Genomic DNA, 24,845 nt, shown 5'->3' with positions numbered 1-24,845 from the left:
GCCACTAATTCCAATGGAGTCATTCACGGCTATAAATTTAAACATGTGCCTAAGTGTTTGCGGGATTGGGCTCCTGGAGTGAAAGCTGGGTGTGACCTTTTGAAATTATGCAGTGTTGGTCCCAGGATATTAGCAAGAAAAAGTGAGTGAGGTATTCTCTTTTGTTGGACCAACTTCTGTTGGTGAGACAAGCTTTTGAGTCACATAGTTCTTTTTCAGGTCTGCTTGTCTCTCACCAACAGAAGTTGGTCCAATAAAAGATACCTCACCCACCTTGCCTTTTGAAATGTATTCTGGATAGTTTTGTTTCCTTCTGGTTCAATGTTTAGGCTATGCAGTTATGGTTTCTACAGCCCTGGTTGATGTTGCTAGAAAATATCCTTGTTGGTTTGTGTAATAATAAGGCCTTGCTCTTGTATAGCATTTTTCATCAGCAGATTTCAAAGTGCTTTACAGCTAGGGAAACTGAGGCATAGGGCAGTGATGTGACTTGTCCAAGGTCACCCAGCAGGCCAGTGGCTTGAGCTGGGAAAGGAACCCAGGTCCCCTGACTCCTAGTCCAGTGCTCTAACCAGTAGGCCAGATATGTACAGGGATGCTGTAATTACCCAAACCCAAGCATTAAAAACATAGGAAATTCAGAGTTGAGGTTATTTAAAAGAAATACAAGCATATTAAGGTATGGAAATACACACAGAAGGCACCCAAACCACCTTAACTCTGCCCCACAGTGACACCATGCGATAACCCATATGTTTATGATTAAGGTCTGTTAGTGGTCTCTTCATAAGATTAAATTGATTTTCAATGACGTGTGTAATTTTGTTTCATATTCCTCCCCCTCCCCCCACAGCATCCCTAGATGGGCAGAGTTAAAGTTGGTTGGAGCAGTGGTGGGTGTTAGGTTAGTGAGACAACACAATATGAAGCACAGAGCAGTGGCTTGAGACTCTGGAGACCTGTGTCTGGCCCTGCTATTGGGTGAGTCGCATCACCTTCTTTTGCCTTTATTTCCCCATCTATAAAATGGCAGCAATGATGCTGACCTTCTTTGTAAAGCATTTTGAGGCCTAAGTCTGAAAAGCTCTTATACCGAGCTTGGTGGTGGTGGTAGCTGTCAGTACTGCACTCAAGTGAGTTCTCAGAGTGATGGGCCGGAATTGGATGCTAGGTTTTGGTGGGTGGCCTGGCAAGATTGAGTACTGGGTCTGTTACCCAAGGAAGATAGGCAGCGGTAGGTGGCAGGAGTGTTTGGGTGTTCAGTGGGCTGGGGGAGGCTAGGGGCGAGCCAGTGGTGATTGCTGAGCATAGATGCACAGGGAGATTGGCCCAGCATTAGGGCATATGTAGGGTGACCATATTTCCCAAAGGGAAAATGGGACACCAAGTGGGGCTCTCCTCAGCTTTCCCCACCCCCTGCATGGAGCTGGCCCAAGCCTCCCCCTTGCAAGGCTGGCTGTTGCTGCCTGACATCATTGCTTTCCCAAGCCCTGCCATGTGGGGCTGGTGTTGCCGCTTGACCCCTCCCATGAACTTTCCTCCGTGCCCCATTTTTTTTGGGCAAACTGGGCATTTGTCCCATTTGCTCTTGCCAATTTAGCAAGAGCAAATAGGACAAATGCCCAGTTTTGCCCCCCCCACCAAAAAAGTCAGGATGTCTGGGACAGAGCTTAAAAAGGGGACTGTCCCAGCTAAAACAGGACATATGGTCACCCTAGGTATGGTGCAGTGATTGCTGGCCCCCTGTCTGCTCCAAAGTGGTCACTCTCTGTATGGTATTGATCCTGTCTCAGCTCCCAGGGACTCCGCAAGCTGAGCTATGGCTTTGAAAAACCAAAAAAAAAAAAAAAAAAAAAATCTAATTAGCGTCAACTGTGGGCAGCTCATCCTCCTCTCTGGCTGCCTTAGTTTGACCATGTGCTCTCCTGTGTCCTTGAGGGGGGGAAGGAGGAGGAACATAGTGCATATGTTCATGAAGGTCAAACGGGAGGAAGTGCTCTGGCCTGTTCCCTGCTGCTTGCCCCCTCTCTCTCAGATGGCCTCCTTTCACCCAGTCCCTTCTTGCTGCATCCCCTCCCCCACTCTCTTCCTGATCACTACCACTCCCTGGTCTGCTCTGGTGTGTTCATTGCAGACACTCTACTCTCCCCTCCCCCAACACAGTACCTGCCACCCTGTTTCGGATGGCATGGCAGCTTTCTCTTCCCCCTCCCCCTACAGAAGCAGGCACTGCTTTCTCTTCCCCTCCCAACAACAGGTGTTCCCAGCACAAACACCGCAGAGGGCAAGCCTGGCAGGGAGATGCTATTAGCATGAAATATTCACGAGCTCTGTTTACCCTGGAGTGATCTGGAGTTCAGTGTGATTTAGAACAGAGGGTGGGAAAGACAGATCGAGAAGGAGGCACAGAGAAAGGACGGTGCCCAGTGTATCCTTGCTCCCCTCTGCTCAGCCCCGGGGCCACTGCAGAAGGACGCACATAGAGAGGAGGCTGCAAAGCCAAGAGAAAATTATTTTAAAGCGTGAGGCATTTTTCATCCTGCTGTCAGCAGATAACAGCTTGCTTCCGCTAATTCCTGAACCCAGACCCGCCTGCAGCTGCTGCCAGCGAGCAAGGGGGAGCTGAGGCCCACCCTGTCCACCCCATCAGCCTCGCATGAGTCGCTGCCCCACGGCCAGGCCCTCTCTACCAACCTAAGCCCAGGAGTCCCTGGCATAGATGAGTCAGGAGCGGGTCCCCTTCTTCCATTCCAGCGGAGTGGGCTGGTGGCCTGCGTCTGCATTTCCATGGGAACGGGGATTCCCCGGGCCGGGGAGCTGCAGCTGTGGTCAGGCGTGGATGCGAGGAAGGGACTGCGCCGGGGGTTATCCGGGAGGGCAGCTAGGGGCAGCCCGGCGGCGGGAGCCGCAGGGCAGAGCGAATGCTTTGGAGCGGGTGGGGGCCACAAGCCGGGCGGTCAGACCAGGGCGCTGGGATTAGCTGCTGCCCAGGTTAAAGAGGATGGTGCTGGGGGAGACATGCCCTTCATGCTCTCCTCCATCCCCCCCCCGCCTGTCGCTGCAAAGGCTAAAGCTCCCGGCGGGGAGGGGACTAGCCGGACGCGCCCTTGACCCCTCTCCCCAGCTCCTCCGCCCCCTTTACGTGCAGGGGCTCAGGTGTGGGGCTGGAGCCGACCCTGCCTCGCCCTCATTAGCAGCGCGTCGCGCCGCCCGCCTCCTGGAGCGGCCCTCGCCCTGCTCCGATCTCTCACCCCCGCCTGCGGGGGCTGCAGCCCCAGGGGGGGGCCCCCTGAGCCCCACCTCCTGCCTGGCCGCTGTCTCTCTCCCCACCCCCATCGCCTTCCCCTCCATCCAGCCGCCGCTAGAGCCAGCGGCGCCGCTCTGGGGCTGGAGAAGCCCCGCCCCGGGAATTACAGGTGGGGCCCCGCTATCGCCCCGTCTCCCTCGCGGCGCCGCGCAGGTGCTCGGGGCGGGAGGCTCCGGGAGCGGCAGCCGCAGCCGCAACCCCGCCCCGCCTTGCTGCTGCTGCTGCTGCTGCTGCAGCCGCTCGCCGCCACCTGCTCCATGCGTCTGCCCCTCGGCCCGGCCCGCCCCGCCCCCTCCCCAGCGCGCGCTTTCATTGGCTGCGGGCGTTCGCTGGGCGGGGCCAGCCCCCGGGAGCCGGGCGATATTAGCCCGCCGCGGCGCCGGCTCGCGGGCGGCCCGAGCTCGTGTGTGTCTCGCGCTGGTCGGCGCGGCTCTACCCGTGAGTGAGTGAGTGAGTGCGCGAGCGGTTCACCCCCCCTGCTGCGGCTGGGCGCGAGAGCCGGCGGTCCGCCTGCGTCCGTCCCACCCCTGCACGGCCAGCAGCAGCAGCAGGAGCGGCGGCCCGCAGCCCCCGGCCCGGGAGATACACGCAGCCCCCTCGCCTGCCGCCGGCTGCGCGCTCCGCGGAGCGGACGAGGACTTGCCCGTGCCACCGGCGCTGCGCCCAGGCGGGGCCGCTCCCACCCTCCCCCCATGGCTCGCGGGAAGGCGAAGGAGGGCGATGGCAACTGGAAGAAATTCATCTGGAACTCGGAGAAGAAGGAGTTCCTGGGCCGGACCGGCGGCAGCTGGTGTAAGTGCGCCCCCGGGCCCCCTCTGCGCGGGCGCCAGCCCCCCCTGCCCCCCGCCTGGGTGCAAGGAGGCGACCGAGTGCCTGCCTCGCGCTGGAAGAGCCGGGGCGGGGGGGACACCAGGAGTTGGTCCCCGTGCTCACTGCAGTCGGCTTCAGAGCAGACGAGAGCCGGTTCCTCTGGCAGCAGGGTTAAAAAACCCCCAGTTGGCTTGGCTGGTCTGAAATGCTGGTGATCTGGGGGTGAGCAGTAACACCCTCCCCCCCCCCTTCACACACACACTGTATTGTGCCGCTGTGGACTTATTGTGGGTTGCTTGCTTTCACCTGGAGCTGTTAGCTGGGGGTGGGGGGGGCGGCTGCTTTCCTCCCTTGGTGGAAGGGATGCTGGATCTCTTGGGCAGATCAATTGCTGCTTGTTGTTGCAAGAGGAAAGCGACTATGGTGTCTGATGTGTAAGAAAGGGGGGGGGGGAGAGATTGCCTCGTCTTCCGGCCTTGTCCGTACCCCGTTGTATAGCCTCTTGCCCGCATTTGTCAGCGGTGCTGGACATCTGAAAGGCTGAGCTCCTTCCCCGCTGGAGAAAGCTGCTTTGGTTTCCCCCCTACCCCCCTCCTCAAGAGGTCACGCTGAAGGGCACTCCTGTAGTTCAGTCTGAGTCGTGACTGCGGTAAGGGGCTGTGTGGGCGGCCGTGTGTGGGGGCGAGGAAGCCTACACACGCCTCTCGCTGGTTCCCAGCCTCCTCTGCATCAGACCCTTTGTAGCGGTGCGGCGGGCACGGTGTCTTTGAAGGAGGGCGAATTGTGGGGAGAGGCAGGGGGCAGTCAGGAAAGGGGCTCTGTTTAAAGGTGTGGCAGGGATCGTCTCTGAATTTGCGAGTAGGGACTTTAGTGTTATAAAGAGAGATGCCCTAGGATCGAGAAGCTCGGTGGGGCTGCTTGGTTGTAGAAGCGAAGGGTTAATAATGCATCAGAGCTCAAGGTTAGTCAAGGTGACACCTCCAAGCAGGAGGTAATGGGTGGCACTGGGATCTCTGGGCAAGGCCACCCAGGAATAGGACATTGGGGTTGGGTTTTCTTGGATGTGCTGATGATCCTCTTGGGTTTTATTTATTTTTCCCTCCCTGTCTCCATTTGGAGGAATAACCTGGCTGAGCTCAGGGGGAGCGAGAGGAAAGGGCTGGGTGGGGAGGAAGCAGTGGGGAGACTCAGGAATGAGCAAGTCCTTGAAGCCAGTTTCCTAGCAACTAAATGTAACTTGAGTGAGACCATGAGGTGCACAATGGCTCAAATTTATTTCCACCTACTTCCCTTCTCTCTGATGTGGTTCTCCCCCCTCCTCCTAGGTCAGCTGCAAGAAGAATCACTCCTAGGTGCATCACAACCTGCATTGCACTAACCAGATAGATACAGAGGGCACTGTGAAGCTTTAGGGCATTGCTTCCCAATTTTTCCTCCCTCCATCTTTTTGGCTTGTTCCTGTCCTTCAGTTCTCTCTACAACAGGATCTGCTTGCTTTTTGGATTCTAATAGTTCATTATGAGTTGACCGAAGAGGAAAGCTGCTCCAGTTCTGTAAAATAAAGCAAACATGAAATACACAGTCCTATATAAATTGAGATATGGTGTCTGACCTTGCATGTGGGTGTTAATCACTGTATTTCTCCCCCACCCCTCCAGTGAAAGTTACAAAAAGATATTGTTAAAATATTTCAGTCCACTGATTTTCTTTTTTCTTTAAACAACCACGCATCTGGGGATGGTCGTGATCACATGCCTCTTTTGTCTTAAACATGGAATGCATCTCAGAACTGAAGCGCTGTGCCTGGTTGTCCTTGGAGAGGGCATTTTGCCCTTGGGCTCATTTTTACCTAGCTGGGTTTTCATCAGCAGACCTGGGGGTCTGTTTCTGAATTGTGAAATTGTAGAACTGGAAAGACTCTTTATCCGTCTTTTCCATTCTTCCTTTTTTGGCGAGTGGCTAAAGCAAGCTGAGAGAGTTTACCTCAGAACCAGGGAAACAAATGGTTTTTACAGTCCCTTGAAATAGCTGTGTAAGCATGAAGTATCAGGTATAATGTAATGACTTATGATACATATTGTGCTATTACAAATTGTACTTGGAGGGTTGTCTATTTATATATGAATTTTAAAAGCCTTAGTCAATCTAACAGTTGCTGCCAGCCACAGCTGGCCTGCTACCCTCATTGTTGAAGTCAGCCTTCCGCTGGCTGGCTGGCTGACTGATTAACCGGAGGTACCACGTCCGGAGTTGCCATCTTTAGATTTGGCAGGCAGCAGCATTAGGACACACTATAGGAGGCTTTTATTGTATGTTCGTGTGAGCGAAGAATTTGTATGGGAACATGTTTGCTGTTTCTATAGCAGCAAGAGCCCGTGCAGGGCTTTACAGATGTGTAGAATGATGTGGTCCCTGCCACAAAGAACTTGTATCTCAGGCCAGATCTTCATTGATGTAAATTGGTGTGGCTTCATTGAAGTCAAAGCTATGGCAGTGTACATCAATTGAGAATCTGGCCATCTATTACAAACCAACCTGTGGCAGGCACTTGTTTCTCATGTTTTGTCACTGGATTTGCTGGAAATTTTCAATAATCCAGATTGTGTACCTTGTAGATGTCCTGGTACACTGTTTGTCCTGTCGCTTAAACAGCATATCTCTCAACCAGGATGTTGTAAATGCTACCTCCTGGTACTGCCCATTTGATGTGATCAAAATAATAATTAAAAAAAAAAAAAAAAAAAAGCAAAGGCAGCACATTTCAGACAGGAGTGCTCTTGTTTGGTGTATTACAACAGCACCTCCTTTGACGGTGGTCTGGAAAATTTTTCCAAATCTCTCTGACGTCACAACCATTTGCCTAGAGCTGCCTGGATACTAAAGAGTGTGATTAACTCTGAGAGTGCCAAAACAGAGTGCAGCTGAGTTCAATTTCATAAACTTCAGTCTCCCCACCCCAGTGGGGAAGGAGGAAGTTGGAGGACAATGCCTAACTATCTAGATTTTCCCTTGTCTGTCCCACCCAGTTCCTGTGTGGTTGTTACTTTAAAAGACTGAAAATAATTAAAGCCAAGGAGAAGAGAATGTGTTTGAATCAGGCTGCTTTTCTGTGGTAATTGAGCCCAGGAGGAAAGCTTTCTTCTCCAGTACTCGTGTCCAACCCTCCCCCACATCTATTCTCATTCCAGGCCCTTCAGAGGAGTCTTTGTTTTAGAGTGAGAATCAGATTAAGGCATTCTGAAGTCAAATAGATCTCTTCTCAAATCATCTGTTGCCTCTATAACTCTCTGGTTCACTTGCTTCCGCTTTACTGTTCCCCTGATTAGCATATAGTTGCTTGGCATGGGCGGTTTATCCTTCCTGGTGATGCCTAGTACAGCATGTTACCATGCAGTTAATCAGCTGAGATAATCCTTGTAAAACAGTAACTGATACCCAGACTCCAAGTAGTGTTGTGTCCCTTTTTGTTTTCTTGTGTGGTTATTACAGTCCCCCTTTTTCTTTAGACCACAAATGATTTAACCTGGTAATATCATTGTTGACTGTTCAAACTGGATGGTGTGGTGTAGTGGTGAGGTTTTTATCCATACGGGAATTGTCAGTTCAGTAATACAGGTGGCTTTCAGCACCTGGAATCAACTAGACAATAGCCAATATGAGGCCTAATTCTGGATGTGGGATTAGGCCCAGAGTTGAAGATTGGGGATTTGTCAGAGGATCCTAAAGGAATTAGGCACCCAACTTCCAGTGGAATTCAGTCTGGCTTGGATTGCTAATTCATTTAGAATTTCCAGCTCCAAAGCACACTACTGGTGAGGGGCTGATGTCAGTGGGAGTTGTGGAGGTGCTGAGCATCCTAAGGAGAGGCTGTCTAAGGATATGTCCTTTATTACCACGCACTGAAAATCAGTCCCTTATAATGCAGCAGAGTGATGATGTTACTAGATCAACCAGGAAATGAATTCCTTTTAAAATTTTAAAGAACAAGTTTTAATCTTCATATTTTTTAAATGAAAAAGTTGGTCTTTAATGTGTTAGATTGTGATGTGAATAAAATTAGAAAATTGTTGTGTGTTTGTACAGGGCCTAGCACAACAGGGTCCTGGCCAATGACTAGGGCACCTAGGCACTGCTGCAATACAAATAAATGTCTCGCTGCCACTTGTTAACTGTTGTCATGATCCCTACATCAGCCCTCGGGCAATTTCACTGTCACGTTGCAGCGTATTGGGTTTTCCTTCAGCAGTAGGAAAGGCTGAAATTTTGTTCTGAAACATGACTGAGTCAAGGACTTAATTGTTTCTCTGTTTTTTTTGCAGTTAAGATCCTTCTCTTCTACCTGATCTTCTATGGCTGCCTGGCAGGTATATTCATTGGGACCATTCAAGTGATGTTGCTCACTATCAGTGAATACGAACCCAAATATCAGGATCGAGTGGCACCACCAGGTAATTAAATAACAGGCCCATGTCTGACTTTGTGAATCGTGTCAAGAACAATAATTTTATTACTCACCTGGGAGTGATGGTGGAATAGCATTTCATTGCTGTGGCACACAGCTTCTAAAAGGGACTGGTGCCTTATCACGAATATCAAGCATGTCTAATAAGTGATGGGTATGTTCTCAACTTACGTAAACAGCATTGGTTTTTTTTGCTGTTGAGTCTTAATGAAAATTAAATATTGCCTCACCTATAACACTTTCTGAAGTGAGAGACATCTGAGTCTGTCTGGTTTTATATTAAAACTAACTAATGGAATGTGGTGTATATGTTACAGTAAGGAATGGGGTGGGGGGAGGCAGTCAGAACTCCTGGGTTCTGTTTTCATCTCTGCCACCAGATACCCAGTGGTGCCAACAGACAATTTGCTCCACTTTTGTCTCTTGTTTAACTCCTTTGTAAAATGGGGGAAATAATACCAATCGGAGAGGTTTTTTTTGAGGCTTAAATAACTAATGTGCCTAGTGTCTTGGAAAAAATGTGTGTGATATATACATGCATTTGGTGTTCTGTAACAGTAGCAGATGCACAGCCTGTCTCTGCTGGATGAAATACAGCACCAGTTTAAAAAGAATATGATCAATTAGGCAGTGTTGGGGACCAGTTTGCATTAGGTAAGAACAGAGAGAATGCCTTGGCAATGCAGCAGATTCCCCTCTTTGTCACATCCAGTCTGTTACGCTGTCTGGCTTTTGCTGAAAGTCAGTGGCTGGTAGGACATGAGACTGGAGGGGGGAGGAGTCTTGCAACTGCTGCTTTCCCACATTACAAATGACCTTGAGGCTGCTTGGCGTTGGCAATGGTAACGATTTGTCTCTGTCTCTCAGATTTGTCTCTGTCTCTCACTGCTTGCTCTGTAAAACAGTTCAGAAGCTTTTAATAACAGTGGTATTTGAGGGACAATTGTGAGGCTGCTGGCATGTTGCAGTGTGAGCTGGCCCTGGGGTCTGAGAGTGTGCTGTAGCCCCATTATGGGTTTAGCAATGCAGTAGTAAACTGTGTGGCTAAGCTAACTTCTAGCTAAGCAGGGACTATCATTCTAGCCTATCATCACTCCAAGCAAAAATCAAAAGGCAGAACATTCAGTATCCCCACCACCACCATTTTAAAGGAAGCTGTTTCAAAAGGATGAAATTTGGAATAAGGGTCTAGAAACAAGCTATTTTTATGATGCTTCAGAAAGCGTAAATACCCCCAGGTGCTGAAAAATTGGCCCCAATGCATTCCAGCAGCTGGCTTTGACATCTGCAAGAGAAAACTGAGTGATTGAGGCTGATATTGACCAGAGCACTTTTTTTAAGAGAGGGAAATGTATAGTATAGCATTAAGCACAGATACTAGGATAATTAAGATAGAGGAGGCACTACATATCATATGCATTAGTTTTGGTGGCGCAACCTCTTTTAAAGAGAGACCTTTTCCCCCATGAAACTAAATTTCGGTTTACATCCATATTGACCTGCTGTACGGTGTGATGTCACATGATCTACTTGCTGTAGTTAAACTTCTGTTATATTGTCACTTCAATCGTAATTTTGATGGTCCACTTCTGATTTCAGATTAATTGTGATCTGAAATATTTTTCTAAAACCTTAATCTGTAGAGCATTGACTAGTTTTTTCAAATGTTGGCTGGATGTTGCACAAATTGGCCTTTAAAAATTGGAAAGTGGGTTGGTTTCGAGACACATTTTAATGTGTGTTACAGAAATCACAGTGGATTTATTTTTAAACAGAAAGGTTGCAGGCATTGATTTTTCTGAAGATGTGGGAGTCTGGGTGCTTTGATTCCCTGGGCATGCAGTGGGACCAACATGACAACCCAGAGCCTCACAAAGTCAAAATGGACTGACCTATAAATCTGTATTTCTTCCGTTCCACCCCCTAGCATGGGTGCTTAAGCCCTCAGGTTTTTAACTCATTCAGTACACTAGTGCTAAATCCCCTGAAGTGGGGCAAGCATCCTTCTGGCTTATGCAGGCACTTCTTGGAACCAGCTGATAGTTGCTCTTCCTTGACTAGACAGTAGAGGTCACTTGCATGTTGGTAGGGTGTGTGTGTACCTATACCTAAAGCCTTTCCATCTGCCTGCAAACCCAGATATAAAGTGTAGCTCTCAGCCTCGCACCTCCTCATACCATGGTGCAGCAGCCATTTGTTTGGCCTCTGAATATACCTTTTCAGTTATGGAAGTGAGTTTATATCATATCAGTTTTGCAAAATGGTCATGAAAATTTACCAGCCCAGACACGAAATCTCTCTGGACCTTATCACAGTGATGATGAATAAAATGTATTCCTGTCAAACAGGAAAGTGGGTTAGAGAGAATATAAAACATGAATTTCCACTCGAACCACTGTAGACTACTGGCTACATAAAATACAAATCGATATTAGCCAGTGAATGGTACATGCCAAGAGTTTTTATGGTATCTTTGGGGGGAGTGGTACAAAGAGACATCCTCTAACTGCTAAATGTACTGGTAACCCAGGAGTGACAGGGTACAAGACTGGGAACTAGGAAACCTGACTTCTGTTGCAGTCGCTTGCAATGAGTGGTTGTGACCCTTTGGGCAAATCACTTAACACCTTTGTGCCATTTTGCAGATGGGGGGGGGAGGAATTAAAACCTGTCCTCCTAAAGCACTCAAAATCTGCAGAAGAAAATGCTATGTAAGTGCTATGTATTAGCCTCATTGCTCTGTAAAAACTCTATTGCTGTGATGAAATCTGAAGTCATGCTGCCTGTTACTAGGTGATATTGACATGGGTATACCATTCCAAGCTATCAAGCTCTGTTTCTATACCAGATGGCATTAATATGCTAATTACTGCATGCATTTAATGCAACAGGGATGATATGCTCACTCGGGGGGGTAAATTAAAGTTCTGTACCTCTCCATAAAATATTGCTTTTCTAGGTGATTGTGAAGGAATCAAAGGCATTCAAATGTCCAACATTGCAACTAGGACAAGCTCTAATTCACTTTAAAAGTACAACAGGAAAATACGCATCTGGAATTCTAAACCCTATTTAAGGGCAGTATTTGGTTAGGAGTTTTGATATCTGTTTGATGGAATATAAAGTTTTTTTCTTAAACCTCAACATGCTATGCAGTAAAAACAATCTAGTGGGCTGTGTATTTCTGTTGTGGGAGCTTGATCCTGTGAAGTGTTATGCACACCTTCAGCTGGCTGCGGTAGGAGGGGAGGGCACTTAATATCACACAGAGAAAAGGCCCTCTTCAGAAACTGTGTCAGAAAGAACTCTTTTGCCAATCACAGGGTTTAAAAATGGTTCCTGCCCCTTTAAATGGTTTCCTCCTGTCCCTGTGGGATGGTGTAATGGAAAAGGCTAGTTTAGTACATAGTGCGTGATTGGTTTAGGTAGCAGCAGTAAATGAAATAGAGGTCAGTGCATTTTAGCTGGTGAGTCTGCTCCTGCCCTGGGGAGAACTCCTTTGCAGGAGGCAAGTAACATCTTCTCCCTCTGCCTCTCACCTCTTAAGAGTGAAATCTAAGGCCCAAGCTGCAGAGGGTACCTGGTCGCTCTGCCATGCAGATACCATTACCTGTTGAGAAAGTGCGCACACATTTTCCCCCTAGGGGGTGGCTAGAAGACTGGAGAGGTGCCAGCACAGCGGGGTTTTAAATTTGTTCCATCTGGGCGTGGGGTTTTCTTAAGCTTACTAAACTAACAGGATTTGAGGGTGGTAGCTTCCTCAGAATGACTGCAAGACTGTCTTGTGGATCTATGCATGCCGGATCCATCTGTACTTAAAAGACAATCATGGGCTTAGAGGACACATTTTTAACTGGAAATTACACTGTATTATGAAGCAACACTACTCGTTATATTCATGGCCAAATTTCCTCATTTAAAGCCTTATTTCCAAACTTCAGCATTTCCTTCTTGAGATCATCTAGAGGGGGAAAGGCCAGCACTTCAGACCTTTCTTCCCTTCCCTCCCTGATGTAGGGCTTACTTGCCGCCCGATCTTATACTGTTGAGGATTTTTCAGCCTAGGTGGTCCACGTACACAACAAAACAAATAACCATTTTTCTCACAGGTGGATGTCTTGTTTTCAAATGTGAACTCACATGTTGGGCTTGACTAAACGTTGGCGTGGAGCTATAGTGTCGTCCCTTTGTACAGTGGCTCTAGCACAACGATATTGCGTTGGTTTTTTTTTGTTGGCTTCATTAAGGCAACCTTTTGTGTACTACAGAAGGCAATATACAGAAAGGGGGGGAAGGGTTTGGTGTGTGTCACATGTGCCCAAACAGAGTTCATAGCTTGAATTGTCAAATGACAGATGGTAGTGTGTACTTGACAGCTTCTGTACAAAGGTGTTTTACAATATTCTGCTATGCTTCATCTGTTATCAGTTACGGTGTGGGGGAGGAAGGGGGTGTGAGAATTTTCTACCAGCTTAAAAGTCAGTTGAGAAGCTAATGGTGTTGCCTGAACCCCAAATCCAGACTGCCACCTTCAATAACATTCACCAGCTGACTAGGAGAAGGACAGGGAGGGAGGGGGTTAAAAGCTACTTGCTAACACACACTATATTTAGCTATAAAGATTTTGTTACAATAGCAAAGTTAAAATCCTAGAAAACACATGATTGTGTCAGATTCCTGTACAAACAGGTGTAATTTTGGGATAGGATTTAATTCTGCTAGAGGTGAAGGTAATTTAGCCAGGCCAGCCTGGCCAAAGTATGTGAAAGGGAGAATTAGGAGAAAAGGTTAGAACTGCTTCCTGGAATAAAACTTGAAATCATGAGCTCTATTGATTGGCTCTCCAGCTATCTTTGGCTGCTGGGGGCTGCTGCAGGGGAAACAAAGCAAATCTGTCTCCTAGGAGACAAATTCCAACTTTGGGGGGAGGCGGGTGCTAAGCAGAAGTACTCAACTGCCTTTGAAAGACCTGCTAGAGTTGTGAGCCGGTGTAGGCAGCTGAGCAGCCTTCAGTCTCCATTGGAAGAAATTATTGTTGGCGAAACATTTGTCTGAAAGTTGTCAAAGCAAATGCCACTCTGCTGCTTTGCTGTGCTCGCTGGCTAAAGTGAGTTTGACAGACAGACCACCAGAACCCTAATGATCACACAGTTTGCAATGGAGGCGGCCACAAAAGCAGCATGAACTCTAGTTCCCATTACTTTCAGCTTCAACATTAGTCATGCATCAAGGCATTCAATTAAAATGTGACCTGGACCTCGTGTGAGAGCAAATACTTACTAGACTTTTGTCATGACTAAAGGAATCATTTTCCCTTCAACTGTGTGGGTAACTTCCATATATTAACTCCCTCTGCCCCCATCAAATCCTTGCCCCTGGGGTAATAGAGCTGGTTAGGGAATCCAGAATTCTGAACTCCAAGGCCGTGTTCTAACTAAGGGATGATGTTCCCATTTACCCCAGTCAATAAGTGTCTGATCAGAGAGGCTATGCCACTGTTCTGTGCACGAAGCCCAGAAGTAAGGGGGGGAAGGCATAGTGCTTTCTAGAGAACACAGGTAATGATTTGACTTTGTGTTGTCTGAGCTCCATGATGTGAGTAAATTATGCTAGCTACCAAGTGAAATAATTCCTGCATAGCAGCAGGGGCGGAGGGAGATGGAGGGGAGGGCTATAAAGTGCAGAGACCCCATGGGTCTGGCGACATGTTCTGGATGCCTGGCTCATGTTTGATTCTGGCCCCCTCCCCCCAACCCCCGGTCACTCACTTGCACATAGTGTAGAATTAGAGGGCAGACAGCGATGTGATCTTACTGATATGTCTGAACAATTCTTGTTGCTGGGATCACAGCACACTTGAGTTGGAAGTTAGGTTACGTCACACTGCAAGTGCTACAATGGCACAGCTGCAACTCCACTGCTGCAGTGTAGACGCTTCCATCAACCTAGCTGCGTCTGCAATGGGGGGTTAGGTCCACTTACTCAGAGTGCAAAAATGTTCAAAACCCTCAGCAATGTAGCCAGGTCAATCTAATTTTTTAAGTGTATACCAATTTGCTGCTTAGTGAAACGTTTCCATTTAAGATTTGTAAAAAAATAAGTTTCTACTTAATGAAAGAATGGAACCTTCTCTGGTACAGATTTCTCCCCTGTGCTTCATCATTCACCATGAGAGGGAAACTTTGTCCTGATGTCAAAATAGATCTTCCAGGTTTTGGTTGAATTCAACGCTGCAGTCCACTCGGTCTTTGTGAATTAGGATTGTGCCAGGGAGGTGTGAAATCTTGGTTGCCCTTTGCTCTCAAACTTCAGCGCAGTTACACCCAGACCATTTTTCTTGCAAGATGTGAGAAGACCATGATTAATCTTTGCTCTACGTCTCCTTTTGGGCAAGATTTTCAGAAGGCCATAATCCGAAAGCCAGGTGTGCATGTTTTTGAAAATGCATCTCTCTATCTCCAGGCTCCGGAGCTGTTCTTATAGAGCAGAAGCAGAGTAGTAGGGTTCTTTAATTCCCTCAGGTAGTAGCTGAAATTTGATGGCCCATGTCACTTGCGTTGGTACAGAGGCACTTCCACACCACTAGTTACTTCTGAAAATCTTGGCCTCGGTTTGCTAGCCTACTCAAAGACCTGTGTTGCTTCCTAAATCCATGTTTTTCCTAGTCGATTCTAGGCATATTTGTGGAAACCTCAGTCTCCAAAGTCTTGAATTGTTCTATGTTCTGCTGGGGCATAGTAACTATGAAGTAAAATTCTCAAAAGCATCTAAATGATATTGACACTCAATGGGATTTAGGATCCTAGCTCATTTAGGTACTTTTGGAAACTTTACGCCATGTCTAGAATCCATTTAAGGTATCCCGGAGCTCAGAACAACTCTTCTCCTCCTTACCCTCTCTTAGGCCCCAGTTCAGGAAAGCACTTAAGCATGCACTTAATTGGAATGCTTTCCTGAGTTGGAGTGTTCGGAAGGTGTCTTGAGCCAGCATGCTTGGGCCCTGCATGCATGCTATTCCACGTCAGTCCGGCTCCTTCCAGCCTCCATCTCCGACAGTCGACCAAGATCTGTGCTGGATTGGAATGTGCACAACTGGGGGGAAGTAACAGTGCCTGATACAAACAGTGCCTAGTCCCACAGACTGTGTACAGCAGGTTGGATTGTTAAGAGTATATTTAAAAAAATAAAATAAAATAACCTTGCGTAGTGACCCAAAACACTACCCCTTGCACTTGTTTCAGGACAGCGTTCTGGGCCATTACTGGAAGTAATGGCTGTGCTGTGTCTTAAGCCCAGCACCTGCAAGTGAGTTAAAATCCTGAAAGAACATCAATATGCACAAGTTGTGAAGACCCTGAAATCTGAGTCATGTGGCTCCTTCTAGAAGAACAGACTGTTTCATGCACTATACCTGTTGCCTTGAGCTCACATGACACTTGAGTGTTTATTAATAATACTCTTTTCTTCTTGCCTTTTAGGACTGACACTAGTCCCCCAAGTATTAAAGACAGAAATTACTTTTTCTACTTCTGATCCCCAAACTTATAACATGTATGTGGAGGGCCTTAACAAATTCTTGAGGAGCTACGACAGTGATCAACAAACAGACGATATGGTGTTTGAAAACTGCCCTGGTAAGCAGACTCCTAGATCTGAAGTTCTGATTGCTTTTACATATGCTGGAGTATGTATTAGCCACCCTCTCCTAAATGCATCCATCAAGAAACAAGAGAATACTGGCCATGGTTGATGGTGTTGCTATAAGCCCTGTAGGTAGAGCATCCCTTTCATAGTAACCAACAGCATGATGGTTTAGCTTTAGACTCCCAGGTTAATTAGCTGGTGCTCATGACTGCCCATTGTGCAAAGCACTTGGCATTGTCCTTCCTCTGCTCCCATCAGAGACAATAGTGGTTTTTTACTGGTGTCTTCAACACTAGCAGAGCTAGGCCAGTGCTGAGCGTGTTTGGCCGTTCCCACCTATGTGCCCAAATTCAAGTTAAGAATGAAAATCCTAGTCTCCCAAAAGCTGTTAGTGTGGGGTAATGTCCCTTTCCATGGGCACTGGGGTGTAATAACGAAGTACAAATAGGCACACTGAAAGCACTGTTGGATCTCTTTGAACTGCCTTCCCTTCTCTGCATGGTCTGAAAGAAAATCTGTATTCAAAGCATTTCTTTTAGACTTGCTCCTTCTCCTCTGCTCAGACAGCCAGACGGAGGAGAGCTCGTTACCTGGAACCCATTTCAATCATGACAGTAGCAGAATGTTTTCCTCCTAAGTAAAGAGACCGTGTACTGGCTGCTCTGGGTTTTGGCCCAAAGCAGATCACTGGGCTCAGATGCATAGCAAGTAGCCTTTCCAGTAACACTAGGCCAAGTGTATTCGTTTCTGAGAGTCTAATGGCCTAAAACTGCAGTCATTGTCTTTCCATTGGGATAAATGTAACAGGTTCCAAATGATCAACAGGTGGCCGGTAGGTTTGTTTTTAAAGTGGACTTGAAATGCTTGTACATTGTTTCAGATCCCCCCCACCCTACCAGAACATCTCTTGCAGAATATGCATGTCAGTCCCCCTTGCAACCTTTTTCAGGGCCAGATCATCAGCTGGTGTAAATCCACATAGCTCCATCTCCTTCAGTGGCACTTTGCTAGTTTACATTCATGTTCCTTGGCTCAAAGTCAGAATTTCTTTTTTTTACTCATTTGACAAGAATGAGAGTTTGGGATCTGGGGGTGGATGTTCTTTACTTCTGCAGTTGATGGCATCAGCTAACACTTAAAGCACTGTTCTGAATGCATCTCCCTGGTCTGATCTAGGTGTGATGTCAACTGTTGTAGGGGAGAGAGTCCTGACTTTTGATCCTGGCCACTTAAATGGGGGATAAAGGGGTAGGGAAGCCTTTCTCCTTCTAATGTAATTCAGCAAAGCGCCTGTAATGGATTGCATGCAACTGTTAACTCGACAGGAGATGCATGTGTGTGATGGGGAGAGGATACATTTCTGACACAAGCCCTTCTGTGACCCAAAACATCACCAGTGAAAATCAGAGAAGCAGCCCACACACCATTCATTCATGGAAAACAGCAAGTAGAAAACGGACTTGCCATGATCAGTAAAGCACTTACCAGTGAATGGCTTGGTGCAGATCCATGAAGTCAGTCTGTAGATGGTAGTGTCTGTCTCTCTGCTTTGATTACTACTAGACCTGAAAAAAGGATTCACATCCCAGGGAAATGCTGACAAAAGTTTCTTTTCTGTCAAAGCTTTTGAGTGTGCTGCATGTAAGTGTTGGGCTTTTTGCCCCTACCTTTTCCCTTGCTCCCAGACAAACCTGTTAACTACACACCCCGAGGACCATTTAATAATGGCCAAGGTCAAAAGAAAGTCTGCAGGTTCAAACGTGAATGGCTGGAAAACTGCTCTGGAATAGCTGATCCCAGCTATGGATACAAGGATGGAAAACCATGTGTCGTCATCAAGCTCAACAGAGTTCTAGGCTTCAAACCAAAGGCAAGTGCCTCTTTTCTCTTCCTAGTTATTTAGGGGAAGTGGCTTTCATAACTGGAGTAGAGGACTGATTTTGGAAAAGCCATTTACTCTTGACTCTTATCTGTAAAATCAAGATATTAAGATCTACCTTGCAGGGTAAATGTGAGCCTTAAATAATTCCTGGAAAGTGCTGTAAGGTGCTATGGAAGCACACTGCAAATCAACTCAACCGCGAACCCCCATATTAACTATTCTTCTAGGCAACTCCCATTCTCACAGGAGCTTGCTAATTGGAAAGCTTTTTGTGAAGTGTTACCTGTTAAAGCAGCCTGGGTTTTATTACCTTCATGTGCACTGGCAACTATCAGTCCCAAAACTATTGGGTGTCTGTAGCAAGGCCAGTGAGTTGTGTGCTCACATCTATCTGGCTTTGTAGTCTAGCTTTTCTTTTTTTTTTCTTGTTTCTCCCTTCCCCATAGCCAGTCACGCAGGGTTGCCTGATTGCAGTCAGAAAGGGACCATTAATCATTTAGTCTGACCTCCTGGATATCACAGCCCATTACCTGGGTATTTAGTGTTTATTGGGTTGCAGAGAGAGGTGCTATCAATGGCACTATTTCTGGGTTCTCTCAACAACTTAACATTTTCATATGACAAATTGGTCAAACACATGCTATTGAACAATAGAGCGAAGGGGAAAGCTAATGACCAGCTAGCATGGTTTGGGGAAATTATTCCTCCTGGTAGGATTTTCTTCTCTCTGTGAAGAGAAGTGACGTAAAAGTTGGTTTGCTGCAGAGTGTGCTGCCTGGCACCATCCATCCACACGCTTGGGTGGGAATGATTGCTTCCTCAGTGCTAGTGGAGCAAGTATATGTTTAGGGGGGAAATGATAGAGCATGATGTGACTCTACTCCCCTCCATGATATGGAGCCCTGTAGAACTCCAGATCATTTGACACATGGGGCAGCTCATTTGCTATAACCACTTAAGCTTGCAGTATCAAGAGCAGGCATGCCCAGATCTTTACTTCATTGGAAGTATACTTTGCTGTATAGTTCATGGGGCCGGGCTAGGTGATTGCAGAGCAGAGATGCTCACACTCTGACCCACATCTCCCAGTCTCCATTACATAATGTTCTTATGGCAGCTTCAGAAATTGTTTACAGGGGAAAGTAGTATCAGAAAAGTAGGTTTTTCTAGCTGCTTTTTTTTTTTTTTTTGAGTACCAGACACATTACTTCCCTACACCTGTGGATCCCCCGGCTAGGGTATGTCATTGCAGTTTTTTAGATCGCCTCTTTTAGTAGACATCAAAATCCTGGAGTGTAATTTCCCCAGAATGTGCTACCTGTCACTAGCATTACTCCTGATGGCAGTAGTAGCCTGGTTAGTTCAATGTAGCATATGTAAACAAGAAGCAGATAGTGTTATGCAATTTACAAGCTTTCCCCAGACCAGTTTATGAACCTCTTGATAAATCACCTTGGTTCAGGACTTTGGTGCCACCCCCAATTCAACCGCTTTAGTTCCAGGCTGATTTTTTTTTTGCTCTGTACCTAGAGCACAAACCCCCATGTGGATTCTGTGCCATTTCTCCATTATGTAACATACACACTTTTCCATAACATTAGGAGGTTTGCTTTGCCCTTTGACTACAAGCATTTATGGGGTGGGGGAAGGGTGTTCCCCCAGGCAATTAAACCTTCCCTACCACTAAATTCATGAACTAGATTTTTTTTTTTTAAATAGTCTGCTCAGCTGTATCTACCCAACCCTGCTTGGGAAGATCAGTCTGTAGAACTCCTCTTGTTTGCAGATTCAGGTTACTGCTGGTGAATTAGTGGCTTCCATAGATACTTACTTGCTCACAATAATGACTGAAAATCATTTCCAACCTGTGCTGGCTTCTCCCAATGAATCTGTTAACAGTCCTTCTGCCAGGACTTTGACACAGAAGGATGGGGCCACTGTTGGCACAGTTCTGAACTTCAAGACAACATGCTAGAAACTAATCAATGTGCATGTTTTCAATGGAGTTAATTGGTGAAGAGCAGAGACTGAGATGTGTCCAGTGTGAAATGTAACACTTGCTTGTTTTGGGTTTCTTTTAGCCTCCACTAAATGACAGCCTCCCTTCTGAGGTGATAGGAAAATACAATCAATATGTCGTCCCTGTTCATTGCAGTGCCAAGGTGAGTGGGAAAAGAGTGAACTGGCTTCAGAAAGTAGCAGGTAAAGTGTGTCCAGGCCTTTCCTGACACATGTGATCAGAGTTGCTTGTGAATCAACTTCCTCCAAAGCCTAAAAAACTAAAATGTAAAATGTTTACGCATCTGTGCACTGAACTCAGGCTATCAAAGGGCAGAGCAAGCCAGAACCAGAACATAATTATACCAATTGTGAATAAGAAGAGACCCTTGTTTCTCAGCTATGCCTATGGGAGGACAAGTTCACTCAATGATGCTGTTTATTATCCAGGAGCTTCTTTCTCAGGCTCCAATTCTCTTGGATTGATGCAAATTGAGTTAAAAAGGATATACAAAAAGTGAGCATGCGTCAGTCATGAGATAGGAGTCAAGTCTTTGGTGCCTGTTCACTCTCTGACCTTTCTGCTGGCCAAGTGTGTGTGGGTGGCGGTTCCTTTTGATAAGAATATCTTCCAATTAGGAACTGGATTGAGGCTACTTATTTCACAAAGGTCACTGAACAACTAGTGACTGAATGTTGTCATTGACCTGATCGCTGGGAAAGGTGACCTAGAAAATAAGTAAAAGGCACTCTTTCAATCCCTTCAGTCATTTAACAGCAAGGACTCTTCCAATTAGCAGTATCCACTCATTTACTCATGCAGGAACCTTGCAGAGAATAATGCTAACTGGAAAAGGCAGATTATTTTTTGTTCAATTTAGAAAGTATGAACAGCTTTAAGCTTCCAGAGGCATAGCAAGCTTTATCAATTTTTTGACCATCTGTAGGAGAGAATAATTATTAGACTCCAGGGTTTTCCTGTACCCTTGGCTTTGGATAACCTTGAGTGGCCAGGGAAGAGTAATGCTGAGAAGCTGCAGAACTGCTTGAAGCTCTAGGGTGACCATGTAATTTCTGAGTTAGGAGGGAAGTAGTTCTATAAATAAAGGTAAACTGGGAAATCATCTTGGATGATGTCAGTTAAGATTATTTAATTGCCCATGTTGTACAAATTCTACTACTATGCAGCTGTGCTCAGGGACATCGCATCAGTTTGAACGAACGTAACTTCATTGCATTGCAAAGTCATACATTGATGGCCAAGCAGGGTTTAGATAATCAAGGATAAATAGAGTGTGGCTGGAATATGTACAAAATGGGGGTTGGACAAGTGATATTATCTTTCTCTATCTTTAGAAAGAGGAAGATGTTGACAAAATCGGCACCGTTGACTATTACGGAATGGGTGGCTATGCTGGCTTTCCTCTACAATATTACCCATACTACGGCAGGCTGCTGCAGCCACAATATCGCCAGCCTCTCCTGGCAGTGCAGTTCACTAACCTGACCTTCGGCACCGATGTGCGTGTGGAGTGCAAGGTCTATGGTGAGAACATCCATTACAGTGACAAAGACCGTTTCCAGGGACGTTTTGATATGAAATTTTACATAACGAGCAGCTGATCATAAGCACAATTGCTTTTCTCCCTCCTCCTAGCCATTTAAAAAGTTAAATATAAAACAACAAAAAACCTACTAGTCTTGAACAAACTGTCATACGTATGGGACCTACACGTAATCTATATGCTTTACACTAGCTTTCTGCATTACTAGGTTAGAATGTAAACTTAAAGTGTAGCAATAGTGACATATTTATTCTACTGTAAATGACAAAAGAAAACAAAATTGAGCCTTGGGACATGCCCATTTTTACTGTAAATTATGATTCCATAACTGACTTGTAGTAAGCAGTGTTTCTGGCCCCTAAGTATTGCTGCCTTGTGTATTTTATTTAGTGTACAGTACTCTAGGTACATACTCTGGTCATTTTTCAAGCCATGTATTGTATCTGTTTTCTACTTTCTGTGAGTAAAGATTGTGCTGTCCAAGGTGTAAATACTCAATGGGACTAGAACTGGCATGGTACTTTTTAATTTGGTTCCTTTTAAAGATAAAGGCCCACCTGTGAGACTATTTAACAGCACTCCATAGAATATTTTAATTTTTCTGTGGTGTAAGGGTATTTTATTTGGAGGGGGGGCAGGGGAAACAAACTTGAGTTTATGAATAAATAAAGGTGATTGTGTACTGTGCTTTGTAGTGAATGCTCTCTCTCCACCCTCATCCTCCAGTATGTTGTGGGAGACCTGGGTCAGACTATCCCTATCACTAATTAGTGATAATTACTTGCTTTGTATATTTTTTTTTTCTGCTGGTGGCATCACATGGTGTGGTGCTAATGTCTTTACTGAATGTTTTAACCATTTTCATGGTGGAAGAATTTTATATTTATGCAGTTGTACAATTTTATTTTTTCTGCAAGACAAAGTGTAATGTATGAAAAACCAAAGTCACATGTTTGAAAATAAATCTTTATTTTGAACTTTATAAAAAGCAATGCAGTACCCCATAGAATGGTGTTAAATGTTGTCTAAAGTGCAAAACTCTGTTCTAACATATGTAAAATAGCCAGGAGCACAGTGCTCTTGCTCTTGTATTTCAGTCAGGTTAAAACATTGGACAATAAACGAATGAACATATCTCGCCTTGTCTGTCTTTCGTTTAGGAAGTGGAGATAGTTTCCTGTTCTGCTGTCAGTTGTCCAGAATCTTGAAAAAGTACTGCACCTGTAAAAGACATTACAGTGCATCTTCTAGGTAGTTAACCAAACTGGTATCAGTGTTCCAGCTGGATCTCTGAAATAACAAATCAACTGGACTGGGTTTACAATCTTGGCTGGTAGCATGTACTGATCACTGTAGAATGACTATTGGAAAATTCCTGCAGTTAGCACTTCAGTATGTACCTGACTTTGCTAGAGCTGTATTTTATCTTTTTTATAATTTTGATCAAGTGATTTTTTTTAGCACTCAGTGTTTACTGTTGCAGGGAATTATGGAGAGAGCAGATTTTGACAATAGATGTTGATTCCAGTTTTAAAGCTTTAACTTGTTGAATATCAACATCAGCTATTAAAGTAAAGTTCATTAAATCAAACTAAATTTTAGAGCAGCACTTTTCCCCATAAATTAATTTACGCACACAAATTAACATTTATTGACAAATCTAATCCTGCTAAGCCTATTTCATTTACTTACAGGATCTCTGCCATTTTTTGTTATATTTCATAGTAGGTAAAGGAAAGAGCCTTCAGCTCTCTAACAGGCCAAAGCCATTTGAGTTTAGAAGAGGCAAGACTGCTACAATGTACATGTGGATACATAAATGTGTTTTAACACAGCAACAGTGGTTGTGCACTCATTTATAACTTCTGAGAGCAGTAGCTCAAATGAAAATGTAGTGCTGACCAACCAGCCAACCCCTCCTTTTGTTGATATCTCCAACTTTTTTAGCAGCAAATGCATCTTTCTAGGTTCTAAGGGTGAGCGGGCTGAAATTTCATCTTCTGTTTAAAAGTTGGACATCAGTGACTGCTTCACAACTACTCTGAGCAGGGCTTCAGGTAAGGCACAAGCAGCAGACAAACTGATTCACCAGCAATAACTCACCTTACACAAACATCTTTGTAATCACCATTACCAGAAACCTCCATTTTAGTGGAGACTGTACTTCAGAGACAGCAATAAGTGACTTATTCACATGGAAATTCAAAAGGAAAGGACACTTAAAAGGTGGAACAATACTTGTGAAGGAGAGGAGTACGTAGGTGGGAGGAAGTTGAATAAAGGTCATTGTTGGGCTTGGTCAGGTGGTAGCTCTAGTGGGGTGAGGGGAAAAGGTGGGCATAGATACCTGTTTGAAGAGAGTGAGGTGTTGAGTAAATCAGCAGGTTGCCAAATGCTGCTTTCAAGGATTCATTTAAATGACAGAGTACATTGCATAGGGCTCTTTCCATATACAGCAGCAGTTTGAAGAAATGCAACCTTAATTATTTTATTTTTGGCCCTCTAGATGTAGAGGTGAAAGACTGGATCTTGCGCCCCCTTGCAAAACTTCTAGGGGCTTGTCTTCACTACAGCAGCATTGACTGAGTGGGTCTGGTGAAGACATGCTTAGTGCACTCTCATCAACTGCTGTAATCCACCCAAAAGAGGCAGTGTCGACAGAAGTCGACATAGACATTGCAGCAAGGTGATGTCAGGTACATAACTTACATAATTAGTGTACCTTACCTTAGATGGATATCTAGCGCCATCGTGAAGACAAGCCCTACAGCTCAGCATTGTGAAAGTCAGCCTGTATTACTCATCTGATTTATTCTAACGCAAGATTGAGAACAAGTGAAACCATACCTTGCACTCCCTCAACCCTTTATGCACACCCTCTGTATGTAGTTCACGACAGATTTTATAAAGGTACATTTTTAAAGTATGATTAGAACAACTTAACTTTGTACAGAATGTCTACACAATTTCTTCTGCTTTCCTAGGCATTTGCAAGGAAGTTTTACTCTTATCCTTTTACTGAGATGCCTCACAGTAATTTGATGGCATAGATTTAGAGACTGAGACTGTCACAGGGTTAAAAGACTTAGAGCTATAGAAAATTGCAATATTAAAGTGGCATACTCCCATCTGAAAAAAGTGATATGTGGAATGTGTTAACTGTCCAGAAAGCATTGA

The 24,845-nt window shown here is 45.5% G+C and overlaps 2 protein-coding genes across 3 annotated transcripts in view; one reads left to right on the top strand and one right to left on the bottom strand.

Moving 5' to 3' along the window:
* Positions 1 to 3,713: 3,713 nt before the first annotated feature.
* On the top strand, positions 3,714 to 22,802 carry ATP1B1 (ATPase Na+/K+ transporting subunit beta 1). The gene is made up of 6 exons (XM_067546120.1): positions 3,714 to 4,099; positions 8,437 to 8,565; positions 16,058 to 16,213; positions 17,909 to 18,093; positions 20,187 to 20,267; positions 21,460 to 22,802. Exons 1-6 carry the CDS (start codon positions 4,000 to 4,002, stop codon positions 21,724 to 21,726), a joined length of 918 nt encoding a protein of 305 aa, XP_067402221.1. The 5' UTR covers positions 3,714 to 3,999; the 3' UTR covers positions 21,727 to 22,802.
* The window catches only part of NME7 (NME/NM23 family member 7), a 131,637-nt gene continuing 129,251 nt past the window's right edge, over positions 22,460 to 24,845 (bottom strand). For both annotated transcript variants that reach the window (XM_067546118.1, XM_067546119.1), the window contains exon 12: positions 22,460 to 22,889. In XM_067546118.1, the coding sequence (XP_067402219.1) occupies positions 22,857 to 22,889 (33 nt within the window). In that variant the 3' untranslated portion in view covers positions 22,460 to 22,856. The remainder of the gene's footprint in view (positions 22,890 to 24,845) is intronic.

This window comes from Emydura macquarii, unplaced genomic scaffold, assembly GCF_026122565.2.
Source record: "Emydura macquarii macquarii isolate MOO-44397 ecotype Brisbane River unplaced genomic scaffold, CSIRO-AGI_Emac_v2 contig_1119, whole genome shotgun sequence".
Lineage (NCBI taxonomy): Eukaryota > Metazoa > Chordata > Testudines > Chelidae > Emydura > Emydura macquarii.
The sequence above is the reverse complement of the archived record's forward strand: the minus strand, read 5'-3'. Positions and strand labels throughout refer to the sequence as shown.